Raw genomic sequence first — 19,001 nt, forward strand, 5'->3', positions numbered from 1 at the left:
GAGGGGGGGGGGAATCAAAAAAGTCAAGATGGTGGCCACAACCATGTGGTTGCGGCGAAGATGCCTGAAGACACTCCTGGCTCAGACTGCAATCCCAAAATTCATAACACATTACCGTGTTTCCCCGAAAATAAGACCCAGCCGGAAATTAAGCCCTAACATGATTTTTCAGGACACTCATAAGCCCCACCCAAAAATAAGCCCAGTTAAGATCATCAACCAGACGGATGCGTTTAGTACCGAATTTCCCAGAATATAAGCCCTAACTGGAAAATAAGCCTTAATGCGTCTTTTGGAGCAAAAATTAACATAGGACCCTGTCTTATTTTCGGGAAAACATGCTACAAGGTGCTAAAATCAGACAGAAGTAGCCAACATTGCCTTCTCCTTTATAAATAGTCCTCAACTTAGCATCGTAAGTCTAGATGGTCGTAAAATGGGATATCAATGTGACCGACCTGATGTTATGAACTTTTTTTGCGAAGTTAGGCAGAGCCATTCTTTCCAGTTTTTGCTGGAAAGTGGGAGTAAACAGCAGAAACTTCATAAATCACAGCTATGCCACTGTAAAGGAACACTGCACATTTTAAAAATGGATACAGGTAGTCCTCGACTTATAACAGTTCATTTAATGACCGTTCAAAGTTACAACAGCACTGAAAAAAGTTGTTTATGATAGTTTTTCACACTTACGACCACTGCAGCAAGTGATCAAAATTCTTTGCAAGTGGTTCACATTTATGACGGTGTCCCGGGGTCATGTGATCATCTTTTGCTATATTCAATAGAATAGAATAGAATAGAATAGAATAGAATAGAATAGAATAGAATAGAATAGAATAGAATAGAATAGAATAGAATAGAATAGAATAGAATGCTGGAAGGGACCTTGGAGGTCTTCTAGTCCAGCCCCCTGCTTAAGCAGGAGAACCTATACTATCCCAGACAGGTGAATGTCTAGTCTCTTCTTAAAAATCTCCAGTGATGGAGCGCCCACAATTTCTGGTGGCAAGCTGTTCCACTGGTTAATCCTCACTGTCAGGAAGTTTCTCCTTAATTCCAGGTTGCTTCTCTCTTTGTTTCTCGTCCTTCCCTCTGGTGCTCTGGTGAACAACCTGGCCCCCTCTGCCTTGTGGCAGCCCCTCAGATAGTGTAACACTGCTATCGTGTCTCCCCTATTTCTTCTTTTCTTTAGACTAGCCAAACCCAAGTCCCGTAGCCAGTGGGGAAGGCAAATTTGCTTAACAACTGTACTGATTCACGTTTAATAGCTGTGGCGAGAAAGATAGTAACAGTTAACAACTATCTAGCTTAGCAACAGAAATTTGGGGCTCAGTTATGGTCATGAGTCAAGGACTACCTGCATTTCAAATTTTAAAAACAGATACGGCTTTTCCTGGAGCTCCCAGAGATTTCTCACCCAAGTCTGCTTCAATAACACAAAAGATCTAGATGAGCAGATGTTTTCATGCCCCGGAAGCCTCCAATTTGCCTTTCATTTACCTCAAATAGAATTACATAAAGCACAAGCTGTAGTTAAAAGGGGAATGTAGTGGCGCTGTTATTTTTTTAGAGAGGCAGCATGAAATTAAAGTCAACGACTTGAGGTACTTACGCTGGAACTTTCTGAGATTGATTAGTCCATGGTCTTTTATGATTCTGTAAGTTAAAAGATGCTTATTAGTAGTATTTCCAATCACGAACAAGCACCAGCAGCAAAGAACACCAACAATAACACCCTCCAAGGAAATGGCGTCATATTTCCCTTCATGATCTCCGCCAAAAGGCTGGACAGACATTTAGTAGTAGGATTTGTTGGAACAGGCAGAAAAGTTTCCTTCTGGGCAGGGTGAACTACTCAGTTAGCAGATGACAGGCTAGGAACATGAGGTTGCTTACTGGAGGGAGTGTTTTATTTTTAAAATGTTAGCCAGGTGTGTGTGTGTGTGTGTGTGTGTGTATGTGTGTGTGTGTAAAAAATGCTGAGGGACCCACTCTGTTGTTTGAGGTTTCTAGCTCCAAGGACCTGTTCAAAGAAGGGCCCCCATTTTTAATTAATTAATTAATTACACAACCTCATTTAATATTTAACAAATGCCCAAGCTAGAAGTTATCTTTTCAAATCCCTAAGGTGAACATTGCCAGCAGCACCAAATGACAGTCTTGCATTGACACGGTGTTAGCTGTTTGCATGCAGCGGATAAAATCTGCAAGTAAATTACCTCCAAACAGATTCCCATCAATGTAGGTGTCAAGGCTGCCTTAACACTGTCTCAAATTTGCATAAAATCACACTAAAACAAGTTTCCATGTGGCTGGGAAAATGCCTGGCATGGAGCAACGAGCAGAGAAGACGGGGGAACTTGTGTTTTCCAATTTTATCAAGTTGACTACAATTACTACCAGTTTCTATTCTTCGTTTTGGTGCTAATTCTATAGATAGTAGACTTAACTGCAAGAATCTACCTCGGAGGCGGGGAATGATAGCTCCTTTATGACCTGTGGACTTCAACTCCCAGATTCCTTGAGCCAGTATGGCTCAGGAATTCTGGGAGTTGAAGTCCACAAGTCATAAGAGGGCCATCGTTTCCCACCCCCCACCCCCAATCTACAGCAGTGTTTTTCAACCTTGAGCAATTGAAGATTGGTGGACTTCCAAGTCTCAGCATTCCCCAGCCAGCCAACATGGCTAGGGAATTCTGGGAGCTGAACTCCAGCCAGCTTCAAGTGATCAAGGTTGAGAAAAACTGATCTACAGCAGTTATTTTTCAAGCTCAGCAACTTTAAGCAACAAGTTCCAAAGGTGCTTTTTTCATGAGCCAACTGGACTTTCTTGTTTTTCTCTGAAGGATGTTTCGGCTTCTCATCCATGCAGCTTCTTCAGCTCTGAACAAAATCCAGACGCTTGGTAATCGACTCAGATTTATGACGATTTTAGTGTACCGAGCTCACATGATCCTCTTTTGGCATCTTCTGACAAGCAAAGTCAATGGGGAAGCCAGATTCGTTTAACAACCGTGTGAACAACTGTGGCAAGAAAGATCATAAAATGGGGCAAAACCCGTTTAACAAATGTCTCATTTAGCATCATACATTTTGGGTTCAACTGTGGCCATAACTCAAGGACTACCTGTGTCTAGTTATGTGTACCCTATATCTCTTAATGAACATAGGCATCTAGGACTTGCTTCTCCCACTGAGAGGAATATCAGTCACTCAGACAGTACAGATCAGGGATCTTCAAACTTGGCCCTTTTATGACTTGTGGACTTCAACTCCCAGAATTCCTCAGCCAGGCACGCTGGCTGAGGAATTCTGGGAGCTGAAGTCCATAAGTCATAACAGGGGCAAATATGAAGACCCCAGCTTGTGGACTTCAATTCCCAGAATTCCTCAGCCAGGCACACTGGCTGAGGAATTCTGGGAGTTGAAGTCCACAAGTCATAAAAGGGCCAAGTTTGAAGACCCCTGATACAGCTAGTGTTTGACATACCACCACAACAGGGACTGGAAAATTTATCTTTAAATGATGTGGTCATTAAATGAGACATCACATGGTCCCACTTAATTTTAGAACCTTTTTTGCTGTGGTCCTTAAGTGAGACATCACAGGAACATGACCTGGGATCCTCTCTGCTAGCTTCCCCGTTGACTTTGCCGGTTGGGAAGGTCGCAAATGGAGATGAAATGACCCTGAGATCTTACGACTGCTATAAATGCACAACAATTGTCAAGGGCCCAAATCACAATCAATCACTGCCAGGATGATGCAACAGTTGTTAAATGTGAGGACTGGTCATAAGTCGTTTTTTTTTTCAGTGTCGTTGTAGCAATAGCAATAGCACTTAAGACTTATATACTGCCTCACAGCCCTCTCTAAGTGGTTTACAGCCTACTGTCCCCCAATAATCTGGGTCCTCATTTTACCGTCCTGGGAAGGATGGAAGGCCGAGTCAACCTTGAGAGCGGTCAGGATCGAAATCCAGACTGTGGGCAGAGTCAGCCTGCAATGCTGCGTTCTAATCACTGCACCACCAGGGCTCTTTAACTTTTTACTTGTATTTGTAACTTTGAACGGTCACTAAACGAATTGTGGTAAGTCAAAGGACTACCTGTAAAGGTATTTAAGAGTACCTTTCTTTTACAAAAGAGATTAACTACCAGCAGAGAAAAAGTGGAAGCAAACAGAAGAGAGGCCTGCCTTATAATCTTATAACTGCACTCTCATTCGTATAGTTGTATGGGTGTCTGACTGTCTCACTTGAAAGAAGGGCAGTCAGTGGAATTCTTGTGTTGCAGCCTTAACCTTAACCTTTCCTTCTAATTAATATGGTTCATCAGAGCTCTTTTAATTCTTGTTCTTCAGGTTGATTGCTTCCAGTTGAGGAGGCAAGGAGTCTGACAATGTCCTCAAAGCTTCTAGGAGGGAGCATTTGCTTTCTACTAGGTCAGGGGTAGGCAACCTTGGCTCTTTTATGACTCGTGGACTTCAACTCCCAGAATTCCTGAGCCAGCTGTGCTGAGGAGAAAGGGAGAGGTTTCCATGCTGAGCCATGCCGGCTCAGGAATTCTGGGAGTTGAAGTCCACGAGTCATAAAAGAGCTAAGGTTGCCTAACCCTGTACTAGGTAAATGTCTGTAGAGATTCTTAGTCATCCAGGTCATGGATGTCCCAAAGGTGCTTTTTCAAAAGACTTCCTTGTTGTTGTTTTTTCCCTTGGAGACGGAAAGGAAAAGGAAAAAAAAACAAGTTAAGTCCAGTTGCCTTTTGAAAAAGCACCCTTGGGATTTCTACTAGGTGGACAGTAAGCCACTGTCATGACAAACTTGGTTTTTGGAGAAGAGGGAGAAAAAGAGGATTCTGAGGGCCATAAAAGTGGAAGGGAAAGCATCTTTGCTGTAATCATACCCAAACTTCCTACTTTTCAAACAACCGTTAAGTATCAAAAGAGTACAAACACCTGGCACACAGTTCCCACTCCATCTTTCATGGACCCTCGACAGCACCTCCCATTTGATGCCTATGATATATCTATCACTGTCCTTTCCCACTACTGGTAATCCTTGACTTACAACCCTTCGTTTAGTGACTGTCCGAAGTTACAATGCACTGGAAAAAGTGACTCGTGCCTGTTTTTCACACTTACGACCGTTGCAGCATCCTCACGGTCATGTGGTCCAAATTTAGGCACTTGGCAGCTGGTCTGTATTTATGACGGTTGCAGTGTCTTGGGGTTGTGTGATCATCTTTTGCGACCTTCTGACAAGCGAAGTCAACGGGGAGGCCAGATACCCTTAACAACCAGGCTACTAACTTAACAACTGCAGTGATTCACTTAACAAGAGTGGCAAGGAAGGTCGTAAAATGGGGCAAAGCTCACTTAACAACCGTCTTGCTTACCGATGGAAATTTTGGGCTCAATTGTGGTCGTACGTCGAGGACTACCCGTACATGTATCAATGGAGCAATTAACAGAATTGAGCTGTGTTGTGTCATAGTTATCCCTTTTGAAATGCTAGTAGAGAACTGCAATTAAGAGCCAAGGAACTTTTTAACAGTGGTGAAAGAATATTGGTGGTGGGGGGAAATTACCCAAAACTCACTTTTTCCTCCTTTGCCTTTCCTTTAACCGAGAGTGGTAGATATCCACGACTGCAATCTTCAAAGCTGTGAAAAGTTCAAGGTGGGGGGTGGGTGGGCGGGAGAGAAGAGAGACGAAAAGAATAAAAATCCTTCATGCGGGGAATGGATTACAACACTGATCTTCCATATCGTCACAGCAGTTGTCTGTTTTCTTTACAGTGTGGAAAAGAACACAACAAGGTGATCCAAATCCTACTTGGAAAAGAATCTCTTTCAAAACATGGTCATATGAGACTCCGCGCCTACGTATGTTCATATGGGTCCTTGGTGCTCTCTGAGCTGAGCTGTTTTAATAATACTAATAGTAATAATAATAGTAATAGCAATAATAGCAATATAGTAACAATAGTAACAACAATAATAATAATAATTGGAAGGGACCTTAGAGGTCATCTAGTCCAACCCCCTGCTCAGGGAGAAAACCCTATACCACTTCAGACAAATGGCTGTCCAGTCTCTTCTTAAAAACTTCCAGTGTTGGCGCATTCACAGCTTCTGGAGGTAGGTTGTTCCACTGATTAATTGTTCTAACTTGTCAGGAAATTTCTCCTTAGTTCTAGGTTGCTTCTCTCCTTGGTTAGTTTGCACCTATTGCTTCTTGTCTTGCCTTCAGGCACTTTGGAGAATAGCTTGACTCCCTCTTCTTTGGGGCAGCCCCTGAGATACTGGAAGACTGCTATCATGTCCCCCCTCGTCCTTCTCTTCATTAAACTAGACATACCCAATTCCAGCAACCGTTCCTCATATGTTTTAGCCTCCAGTCCCCTGATCATCTTTGTTGCTCTTCTCTGTACCCTTTCCAGAGTCTCAACATCTTTTTTACATCGTGGTGACCAAAACCGGATGCAGTATTCCAAGACTGGCCTTACCAAGGCATTGCAAAGTGGTATTAACACTTCACGTGATCTTGATTCTTGATTTTCTTGCAGACGTTCCGTTACGCAGCTAGGTATTGCCCTTAGTACTGATGATGTTACCTAGTTAGGTGACGAAACGTCTGCAAGAAAACAACCAAGCCCAGAGAGCATCAAGGACGCCACAGTTCAACCCCGAGCTATGAATAGTCTCTTCTATTGATACCATAAATCATTGAGCTGGCAGAGATGGCCGACTGCAGATCCCTTCAGTCAAAGAACTCCAGCTTTTGGGACCCAGAAGAAGAACCTTCTGTGCCACAGCACGGCCCTTTGGCACATCCTGTTCTCCAGGGTAAGATCCACCTCCAGCCACCTTCCATAAGATCCTAAAGATCTGGCTTTGCAAATTGGTCTGGGGACCCAAAGGGGGGATTCGACTCTGGAGGTGGATGCTAGACTGACAGCAGACTCCACCTCCCACCGCCCCCCTGCTCTCTGCTCTCCTCTTTTTTTGCTAGTCATATCGACATATTTTCTGTTTTCTTTTTCCTTGTTTGTTGGATTGTTCTATTATTTTGCTTTCCCTTTCTTTAAATGTCCTTTTTGTTTCTTCGTTGTTGTTTTTTTAGGGTTGTGAGCTACCTAAAGCAGCTGCCTGGCAAGATAGATGCCAAATAAATGTATTAATAATAATCAGTAATAATACAGGTAGTCCTCGACTTACAACAGTTCATTTGCCTTCCCCCAGGTTCGCCTGGTGCGCCAGTTGCGGCCCTATCTAGACCGGGATGCCTTACGTACGGTCACTCACGCGCTCGTGACCTCTCGTCTGGACTACTGCAACGCTCTCTACATGGGGCTACCCTTGAAGACCACTCGGAGGCTCCAGCTGGTACAGAATGCAGCCGCGAGAGTTGTGTTGGGAGTTTCCCGACACTCCCATGTTACACCTCTGCTCCGCGAGCTGCATTGGCTTCCAGTTGTCTTCCGGGTGAGATTCAAGGTGTTGGTAATGACCTACAAAGCCCTACATGGCATGGGTCTGGAATACCTTGGGGAGCACCTGCGGCCAGCATCAACTTCCCTCCGTCCAGTGCGCTCCCACAGAGAGGGCCTCCTCAGGGTGCCACCGCTCAAAGAATGCCGACTGGCGGCCCCCAGGGGGAGGGCGTTCTCTGTGGGCGCTCCGGATTTATGGAACCATCTTCCGGTCGAGCTCCGGATGGCGCCCGACCTCCGCTCCTTCCGGCGCGATCTCAAAAGTTACTTCTTCGAACAAGCTGGCCTGGCCTGATGGGATGGGGTTGGGTTTTATAAATGTGTTTTAACCTACTTTTTTAATGTGTTTTAACTTATTCGTGGGCATTTTGTTTAATCTTTTTTAATTTTTGTATTTTGTTTTTTAATATGTACTGCCCTGTTCACCGCCCTGAGTCCTTCGGGAGAAGGGCGGTATACAAATAAAATTAATAAATAAATAAATAAAATAAATTTAGTGACCGTTCAAAGTTACAACGGCACTGAAAAAAGTGACTTATGACCGTTCTTCACACTTAACAACTGCCGGAGCATCCCCAGTGGCCACGTGATCAAAATTCAGACGCTTGGCAACTGACTCATATTTATGATGGCGGCAGTGTCCCGGGCTCATGTGATTGCCTTTTTGCGACCTTTTGACAAGGAAAATCCATGGGAAATCCAGATTCACTAACAACCATGTTGCCAATTTAACAACTGCAGTGGTTTACTTAACAAATGTGGCAAGAAAATTCATAAAAGGGGACAAAACTCACTTAACAAATGTCTCGCTTTGCAACAGAAATTTTGGGCTCAGCTGTGGTCATAAGTCGAGGACTACCTGTAATAACATATGTGCTTAGGATTGGGAGTGACTAGTGAAGGATGCTCTTTATCTGTGACTGCCATATGCTCATGAACAGCAGCATGCCACAGACCTGGCCTTGTTGTTCATTTCCAGCTGCCTGCAATTAGTGCAGGTTCGAGTCCCACCAGGCTGAAGGTTGACTCAGCCTTCCATCCTTCCGAGGTAGGTAAAATGAGGACCCAGATTGTTGGGGGCAATTAAGCTGACTTTGTAATAATGCCGCTTGGGGTGTGTGTGAAAGCCCTAACAAGCAGGCATATACATAGAATGAAGGCTACTGCTAAGCTTGTAAGCCGCCCTGAGTCTTCGGAGAAGGGCGGGATATAAATGGAATTAAAATAAAATAAAACAAAATAAATAAATAAATAAATTTCAGTGCTCTATAACCAAATTCCACATTAAGGTGTTTTTTTATATGCAGCGAGATTTTTCTGTATCAAGCTTCTGCTTGTATGACAGTTCCGAGGGTGCGAGGCTGTTTTGTTTTATTAGAAATTGTGATTTTTTTTAACGTTCTACAAGTTTTATAATGTAATTATGCTGCGAGCTGCTTTGGGTGCCCCTGCCTTGAAGTATAAATAAATCAAACTGAGAAATAAAACAACCCCCTGTAGTGCAAGGATGTTTCGTACTGTGGAAAACATACGTGAAAATGTCCTAAAATTGCTATTTTTTTTAAAAAAAAAGTAGCTAAAGTGAAATATGTATTTTCAGATAGCAACTGAGAAAGAAAGTTAAGATTTTTCTGTTTTTATGACTACTCTGCCCAGAGTCATTTGCTGAGACAGATGGTTGTAGAAATCAGATCAAATCAACCCATCCAACGTATTTTTAAGGATGGCTGTTTCTGAGGATATCAATATGATTGAATACCAGATGAAAATTCCAGGCGAATCTGTCTGGGTTTGGAACTAAGCAAAGTTCAACCTGGTAAATATTCGGATGGGGCATTACTAAGAAACTCTAGAGCTGTAATTAGACTAGGACTGATGATGTTACTTAGTTTGTTAATGAAATGTCTGCAAGAAAACAACCAAGCTCAGAGAGCACCAAGGACCCCCACTATAATTAGAGTCATTTTAAAAAAAAATCCTGGAAATAATTACTGTACTTCTGTTGCCAAAAAAAAAGCTGATGTGGACATGTTCAATAAGTCATTAGGAATAAAAAATGATTCCAAGGGAATTTATTCCTTTGGAAGTGGAGAAAGGAAGACATGTTCAAGACTTTCAACCATGGAAGTAAAACTCACCGTGTAAAAGATCTGAGTCATCCTCCACAAAATCTATATCTCTTAAATCCCATTCAGCATAATTGTCAAACTCCTGTAGAAAAGAAAAGAAAAGATTAAAAAGAGGAAAAATGGCTCCCAGTTAGCTCTGAATAACTTTGAGTAACTTTAATTAAATATAATTCACCGAGCTGGAAGGCAGACAAATAACAGAGTGTGGCGAGGTTCACAAACATGCTTACTCATGCTTTACCAAGGCTGAGTAAAGACCGAACCTGATTTTGTCTGAATATGTATGCACAACTCAATAAACATTAATTAGATCAGCTGGATTCACAAAATAGAATCAGCTGGATTCAAGTAACATTTGACTGGCTAATTTGTGGCTAAGACCACTGTGTGCACTTATTTATTGATTGATTTATTCAATTTCTATGGCTGCCCAACTCAACCAAGTGACTCTGGGCAGCTTACAAATCTAAAAGTTTAAAACAATTAGAACAATTTAAAAGACATTAAACCAAAGAATATCCATAAAATAAATACGTTTAAATATAAAGAGCAGCGTGGATGGTTAATCCGCTAATAGCGAAGCCAAGTAACGGGACCCTTCATACATTCTGAGCCCAAGGTGTGAGTATGGAGCTAAGTTTTTAAAGTTTTGCAAAAGGCCAACAGGGCTGGGGGTCAGTCTGATCTCTGCAGAAAAGATATTCCATAAAAAAGCCCTTTTTCTAATTCCCACCAGTCAGCACTCTTTGGCTGAAGGGATCTGCAGCATGCCCAGTCTGTTGGATCTGATCAAACAGGTAGAAAACTCTTGGGAGAAAGACACTAGTGGTAGTCCTTGACTTATAACCACAATTGAGCCCAAAATTTCTGTGGCTGAGACAGTCGTTAAATGAATTTTGCCCCAATTTACGACTTTCCTTGCCACAGCTGTTGAGTGAGTCACTGCGGTTGTTAATAATAATAATAATAATAATAATAATAATAATAATAATAATAATAATAGTAATAATAATAATAATAATAATAATAATAATAATAATAATAAGAAGAAGAAGAAGAAGAAGAAGAAGAAGAAGAAGTAGTAGTAGTAGTAGTAGTTGGAAGGGACCTTGGAGGTCATCTAGTCCAACCCCCTGCTCAGGCAGGAAACCCTATACCATTTCAGGCAAATGGCTGTCCAATCTCTTCTTAAAAACTTCCAGTGTTGGAGCATTCACCACTTCTGGAGGCAGGTTGTTCCACTGATTAATTGTTCTAACTATCAGGAAGTTTCTCCTTAGTTCTAGGTTGCTTCTCTCCTTGATTAGTTTCCATCTGTTGCTTCTTGTCCTGCTTTCAGGGGCTTTGGAGAATAGCTTGACTCCCTCTTCTTTGGGGCAGCCCCTGAGATATTGGAACACTGCTATCATGTCACCCCTCACCCTTCTCTTCATTAAACTAAACATACCCAATTCCAGCAACCGTTCCCTATGTTTTAGCCTCCACTCCCCCAATTATCTTTGTTGCTCTTCTCTGTACCCTTTCTAGTCTCAACATCTTTTTTACATCGTGGTGACCAAAACTGGATGCAGTATTCCAGGTGTGGCCTTACCAAGGCATTGTAAAGTGGTATTAGTACTTCACGTGATCTTGATTCTATCCCTCTGTTAATGCAGCCTAGCACTGTGTTGGCTTTTTTGGCAGTTGCAGCACACTGCTGGCTCATATTGGAAGTGATTGTCTACTAGGACTCCGAGATCCCTCTCACAGTTACTACTATTGAGCAAGGTACCACCTATACTATACCTGTGCATTTGATTTTTCCTGCCTACATGTAGAACCTTATTTTTTTCACCATTGAATTTTATTTCGTTAGATAGCGCCCAGTGTTCGAGTCTGTCCAGATCCCCCTGTATCTTAAGCCTATCTTCTGGAGTATTGGCTATTCCTGCCAGCTTGGTGTCATCTGCAAATTTGATGAGTTCCCCATCTATCCCCTCATCCAAATCGTTGATGAAGATGTTGAAGAGCACTGGGCCCAGAACAGAGCCCTGGGGCACCCCACTACACACTTCCTTCCATGTGCTGCAGCTGCCAAAAAAGCCAACACAGTGCTAGGCTGCATTAACAGAGGGATAGAATCAAGATCAAGTGAAGTACTAATGCCACTTTACAATGCTTTGGTAAGGCCACACCTGGAATACTGCATCCAGTTTTGGTCACCACGATGTAAAAAAGATGTCGAGACTCTAGAAAGGGTACAGAGAAGAGCAACAAAAATGATTAGGGGGCTGGAGGCTAAAACATATAGGGAACGGTTGCTGGAATTGGGTATGTGTAGTTTAATGAAGAGAAGGGTGAGGGGTGACATGATAGCAGTGTTCCAATATCTCAGGGGCTACCACAAAGAAGAGGGAGTCAAGCTATTCTCCAAAGCACCTGAAAGCAGTACAAGAAGCAACGGATGGAAACTAGTCAAGGAGAGAAGCAACCTAGAACTAAGGAGAAACTTCCTGACAGTTAGAACAATTAACCAGTGGAACAACCTGCCTCCAGAGGTGGTGAATGCTCCAACACTGGAGGTTTTTAAGAAGAGACTGGGCAGCCATTTGCCTGAAATGGTATAGGGTTTCCTGCCTGAGCAGGGGGTTGGACTAGATGACCTCCAAGGTCCCTTCCAACTTTATATTATTATTATTATTATTATTATTATTATTATTATTATTATTATTATTATTATTATTATTATTATTATTATTATTATTATTATTATGTAGATGCAGTTCCATTGAGGACCACATGCTGAGTACGGCCTGTCAGCCAGCTACGAATCCATCTGGTGGTGATGCTGTCTAACCCACATTTTTCTATCTTATCAAGTAGTAGGTTGATAAATGCCTTACTGAAGTCCAAGTAAATTATATCTACAGCATTTCTCTGGTCCACTAGTTTTGTCACTTGGTCAAAGAATGCAATAAGATTTGTCTGGCATGATCTGTTTTTGACAAACCCATGTTGACTTTTAGTGATGACTTTGTTTGCATCAAGGTGTTTGCTGATTTGTTGTTTGATTATCTTTTCCAGAATCTTCCCAGGTATTGCGGTCAGGCTGATAGGTCTGTAGTTTCCTGGATCTATTTTTTCCCTTTTTTGAAGATGGGAACTACATCAGCTCTCTTCCAGTCCTCTTCCATGGCTATTAAGTGATTCTGGCTTCTCCGTTGACTTTGTCAGGTGGTCACAAAATGTGATCACGTGACCCTGGGAAACGGCAACTGTCATAAATATGAATCAGTTGTCAAGCATCAGAATTTTGATCATATAACAACAACAACAATACGTTGGAAGGGACCTTGGAGATCATCTAGTCTAACCCCCTGCTCAGGCAGGAAACCCTATACCATTTCAGACAAATGGCTGTCCAGTCTCTTCTTAAAAACTTCCAGTGTTGGAGCATTCACAGCTTCTGGAGGCAGGTTGTTCCACTGGTTAATTGTTCTAACTGTCAGGAAGTTTCTTCTTAGTTCTAGGTTGCTTCTCTCCTTGGTTAGTTTTGAACGAATGAACCTTTACTATCAAAGTACAACATGAATACAGTGAGATTGGCTGAGCCTCCCTTTGTGCCCCCCTCCCCCACAACTCACAGTGACAACAAACCCACCATCTTGTTACATCTTTTTTCCATCCGTTGCTTCTTGTCCTGCCTTCAGGTGCTTTGGAGAATAGCTCGACTCCCTTTTCTTTGTGGCAGCCCCTGAGATATTGGAAGACTTGCTATCATGTCACCCTTCGTCCTTCTCTTCATTAAACTAGACATACCCAATTCCAGCATCCGTTCCTTGTATGTTTTAGCCTCCAGTCCCCTGATCGTCTTTATTGCTTTTCTCTGCACTCTTTCTAGAGTCTCAACATGTTTTTTTACATCGTGGTGACTATGGGGAAGCTGCAATGGTCGTTAAGTGTGAAAAACGGTCATAAGCCACTTTTATCAGTTCCGTTGTAACTCTGAATGGGTCACTAAATGAACTGTTGTTAAGTTGAGGACTACCTGTCCTTCAGGTAACCCACTCCCAAGCCAGGTAGGACTTTAAAGCTGACAGCCAACTTGAATTACATCTGGGAAACACATTGGAAGCCAATGCAGCTCATAGAGTAGTAGTAATTATAATAGTAATAATAGTGGTATTACATGTGTCGTGTAGCCGCCCCCACTTGTAACCAGCGCAGCTGCATTTTGCAGCTGTGGGAGTTTCCGAATGCTCTTCAAGTGCAGCCCCATGCAGTAATCTAAGTGGGTGGGTGACTCAGCTGTTGAAGGAACTTTCCTCGGCAAAAAATGTTCACAGAGCACATGGGTCGAAGTGGCAATTGCAACTCTTCTCCTGCTGAGTATTTGATGAGAAAAAAAGGGAGAGGGGCAGAGCGGCAAGGAGTACGGGGTGCCTCAGGAGGGTGGGGAAGCTCTTAGCAGGTTGTGTACTCAACGTTTCTCCCTCTTGTCCCTCCCTTGGATTCCAGGAGGGAAGGCTTTAAATTCGTGGGCGGAGCCTCCCACGGTCTCCCCAGAGGCATTACGTTCCTTACCTGGGACTCCATCCGCTTAATGACAGCACAATTATTTAACAACTGCAACCAGGAGTGCCAGGATTGCAATCATTGAACAAAGCAGCTGTGGGATATCGGTCAATGACTGAGATTTCAGCCCTGACGGTGATCATTAAGCGAGGACTATCTATCTATACAGTTGGTCTTTGACTTATTCAAGGGTGAAAAAGGTAAGGTTCCACATTTAGGCAAGAAAAACCAAATGCACAGGTGGTACCTTGCCCAATAGTAGTAACTGTGAGAGGGGCCTTGGAGTCCTGGTGGACAGTCACTTAAATATGAGCCAGCCATGTGCTGCAGCTGCCAGAAAAGCCAACACAGTGCTAGGCTGCATTAACAGAGGGATAGAATCGAGATCACGTGAAGTGTTAATACCACTTTACAATGCCTTGGTAAGGCCACACTTGGAATTCCACATCCGGTTTTGGTCACCACAATGTAAAAAAAGATGTTGAGACTCTGGAAAGAGTGCAAAGAAGAGCAACAAAGATGATCAGGGGACTGGAGGCTTAAACATATAAGGAACGGTGGCTGGGATTGGGTGTGTCTAGTTTAATGAAGAAAAGGACGAGGGGTGACATGATAGCAGTCTTTCAGTATCTCAGGGGCTGCCCCAAAGAAGAGGGAGTGTCAAGCTATTCTCCAAAGCGCCTGAAGGCAGGACAAGAAGCAACGGATGGAAACTAACCAAGGAGAGAAGCAACCTAGAACTAAGGAGAAACTTCCTGACAGTCAGAACAATTACCCAGAGGAACAACCCACCTGCAGAAGCTGTGAAATGCTCCAACACTGGAAGTTTTTAAGAAGAGACTGGCCAGCCATTTGTCTGAAATGGAATAGGGTTTCCTGCCTGAGCAGGGGGTTGGACTAGATGACCTCCAAGTTAGGGTGGTTGTTGTTGTTGTTGTTATTATTATCCAATTGAGCCCAAAATTTCCATTGCTAAGCAAGGCAGCTGTTAAGTGAGAGTTTTGCCCCATTTAATGAACTTTTTTTTTGCCACAGTTAAGCGAATCACTACAATTGTTGCAGTTGCTAAGTGAATCAGGTGGTCGCTGTCCTAGAGATCTGTAGGATTTTGTGGATGCATTTTTTAAATATTTGGGATTATTGCACCGTTTTAATTACGCTGTAATCTGTCCTGAGGGCTCCTGAAATGGAATGTTGGGTTTGTACATTTCCACATAAATAAACGTTGTAAGAGCAGAGGATTGTAGTAAAAGTAGTAGAAAAAGTAATCAGGCTCCAAATTGGCCTTTAATCTTTTACTGTGAGAAACTAGGACTTTCCCTTTTTGTAATTAGGAACGGAATATTGAAAGTAAAAAATAAATAATGTACTTATTGCTTCTCCAACACTAAGCACAATTAAATGTTAGCCTGATGAGGAGAGGCAAATCCATATAAATTAATTTATCATTTCAAGGCCTCCCAGTAGCAAAAAGCTGAATAGAGATAGCCCTCGACTTATAAGCATTGATTTAACAATGGTTGGAAGTTACAACAGCCTCAGAAAAAAATGATGACCCCCCTCCTCAAAAGTTACAACCATCGCACCACCTCCATGGTCATGTGATCATAATCTGAGTGCTTGGCAACCAGCTTACATTTACAACAGTTGCAGTATGTTGTGGTCATGTGATCGCGATTTGCGACTTTTTCCAGCCAGCTTCCAACCAACAAAGTCAACTGGGGAAGCCAGGTTTGCCTAATGATATGATTCACTTAACGACTAGGTGTGATTGCACAAACTTTATACATACCAGTTGCTAAGCATCTGAATTTCGGTCATGTGACCATGGGGCTGCTGTAATGGTCATAAGTGTGAAAACTGATCAGTCACTCTTTCGGTTCCGTTGTAACTTTGAACAGTCACTAAATGAACAGTTGTAAGTTGAGAACTACTGGTACTGTACAGAAGGGACTATAAATTGTTGATTTTCTCTTATTCATTGAAAAAGATTTAAATACAGGTTGTCCTCGACTTACAACAGTTCGCTCAGTGACCGTTTGAAGTTACAACGGCACTGGAAAAAGTGACTTGTGACCATTTTTCACACTTAGGACTGTTGCAGCATCCTCATGGTCACGTGATTTACATTTGGGTGCTTGGGAAGTGACTCACTTTTATGACGGTTGCAGGGTCCCGAGGTCACCTGATCCCCTTTTGCGACCTTCTGACAAGCAAAGTCAATAGGGAAGCCAGATTCACTTAACAACCGTGTTGCTAAGTTAACAACTGCAGTGATTCATTTAAGAAATGTGCCAAGAAAAGTGGTAAAATGGGGCAAAACTCACTCAACAAATTTTTCACTTAGCAACAAAAATTTGGGGCTCAATTGTGGTCGTAAATTGAGGACTACCTGCAATGTCCTTCAGCAGAAATCCAAGGTAGTTCGCAAAAGCAAACCTCTTAATAGATTATGATCTATGACCAGAAATGAAAAATAGCCCAGAAATACACCACTCCGCCTGCAATCAATTGGCAACAGTTGGGCAGTGATCTGAAACACCTGTACGACATTATAACAACAATCAACATTTCTCGTAGGGAAAAAAAATCACAAAATAATTAGACAAAATTGCCAGGTTTCATCCAATAGCTCCAGACTCTGAAACAAAATTTAGCAAATATAAAAGTGGCACCACTATAATAGTAGACGAATAATGAAAATCTCACAGTGGAGGTATGGACTGTGAAAAAGTCAGAATTGCAGAAATGGCAAAACTGACCTGTTTGGTTTTGGAGAACAAAGCACAACCATTTTTTTAAAAAAAGATGTGGGGGTTTTTTCTATGTATATCCCACCTATTTTATTTTTATAAATAATCCAAGGCAGCCAACATATCTAACACTACTTCCTCCTCCTATTTTCCCCACAACAGCAACCCTGTGAGGTGAGTTGGGCTGAATGGGAGTGACTGGCTCAAAGACACCCAGTCGGTTTTCATGTCTAAGGCAGGACTAGAACTCAACGTCTCCTGGTGATAGACCCCCCAGGTCACCCAACCAGTTTTCATGGCTAAGGCAGGACTAGAACTCACAGTCTCCTGGTGATTGACCCCAAGTCACCCAACCAGTTTTCATGGCTAAGGAAGAACTAGAATTCGCTGCCTCCTGGTGATTGACCCCGTCACCCAACCAGTTTTCATGGCTAAGGCGGGACTAGAGATTGAGAGAGATTGAGATTTATTAAATTTATATGCTGCCCTTCTCCCCAAGGACTCAGGGCGGCTCACAACAATAAAAAATTAAAAAACATAAAGTACAAAATTTAAAAAAGAATTAAACAATGGATATAATAAATAAATCACCGCCCTGAGTCCTTCGGGAGAAGGACGGTATAAAAATTCAATAAAACTAAACTAAACGACAATTTAACCCAATAAAAACCAAATTTAAAACCATAGTCAGTCCAACCCGCTTGTTGGAACATCCATGTCTTCAGGTCACAGCGGAAGGACCGAAGGTAAAGGTCACAGTCTCCTGGTGATAGACTCCAAGTCACCCAACCAGTTTTCCTGGTGGGACTAGAACTCATAGTCTCCTGGGGATTGGCCCAAAGTCACCCAACCAGTTTTCATGGCTAAGGAGGGACTAAAACTAACCGTCTCCTAATGATTGGCCCAAAGTCATACAGACAGCTTTCATGCCTAAGGTGGGACTAAAACACATAGTATCCCGGTATATAGCCCGGGGCCTTAACAACTAGACCAAACTGGCTCTTTCTATTTACACGATTGCAAAGTGTTATTTATACATGGAAATAGTTTTTATTTTATTTTTTTTATTAAAGAGTTTTACAAAAACAAAATTTTACAATATATCCCCAAATCCCTCCCACCCCAAACCCACCCACTTTCCCCCCCCCCACTTCCCAGAGCTAAATACAGGATTATAGTTACAATAATCATATTCTAAATAAAAATTATGCATAATATACAATTAACCAAATTCATAATGTGCTTTAACTCCCCTTTAACATAACTACAAACAACGTACCAATAACAATATCCCACTAAAATCTACTCATAAGCTAAATGGAACTTTTTAGTCCCATATTTGTTCTGAATATAATTTATCCATCTCCTCCAAACTGAAATATATCTTTCCTGTGAATGATCTTTCAAATAAGCAAAAATCTTAGACATTTCTGCAAGATTCGAAACTTTAAACACCCATTCTTCTATAGTGGGCAAACTATCCTTCTTCCAATATTGTCCCACCAGTAACCGTGCTGCTGTTATCATGTTCAACATCAGGAAATAGTTTTTATTAAAGACCTATAGATTGTCAAAAGAAGAGCATCAAGATAAGGAATCTAACATGGGCATTTCAGTTGCATGGCTGCTGTGTTGCTCACTGCAATGCTTCCTGGTCCATCCAAAGTAAGCATCTGAGATAAAATTATATCTATTCATAAAAAGGTAAAGGTTCCCCTGCACATGCGTGCTAGTCGTTTCCGACTCTAGGGGCCGGTGCTCATCTACTGTTTCAAAGCCGAAGAGCCAGCGTTTGTCCGAGGACATCTGCGTGGTCATGTGGCCGGCATGACTAGACGCCAAAGGCGCACGGAACGCTGTTACCTTCCCACCGTAGTGGTCCCTATTTTTCTACTTGCATTTTTACATGCTTTCGAACTGCTAGGTTGGCAGAAGCTGGGACAAGTAACAGGCGCTCACTCTGTTATCCATAGCTAAACATAAAACAGTAGTTTTATATACGCACACAGAAACATAGGCACAGACGTTAAGTTAAAAACAGCTAAAAGAGCAGTCAACTCGGAGAC

General features: G+C 42.3%; 1 protein-coding gene across 3 annotated transcripts in view; it reads right to left on the reverse strand.

Moving 5' to 3' along the window:
- The window catches only part of TADA2A (transcriptional adaptor 2A), a 57,177-nt gene that overhangs the window by 22,432 nt on the left and 15,744 nt on the right, over positions 1-19,001 (reverse strand). For all 3 annotated transcript variants that reach the window (XM_081346607.1, XM_081346606.1, XM_081346608.1), the window contains exons 8-10: positions 9,638-9,710; positions 5,604-5,667; positions 1,616-1,659 (exon numbers count right to left, since the gene is read on the reverse strand). In XM_081346607.1, coding sequence (XP_081202733.1) covers positions 1,616-1,659; positions 5,604-5,667; positions 9,638-9,710 — 181 coding nt within the window. The remainder of the gene's footprint in view (positions 1-1,615; positions 1,660-5,603; positions 5,668-9,637; positions 9,711-19,001) is intronic.

The sequence above is a fragment of the Vipera berus genome, assembly GCF_964194415.1.
Source record: "Vipera berus genome assembly, chromosome: 1".
Taxonomy (NCBI): domain Eukaryota; kingdom Metazoa; phylum Chordata; class Lepidosauria; order Squamata; family Viperidae; genus Vipera; species Vipera berus.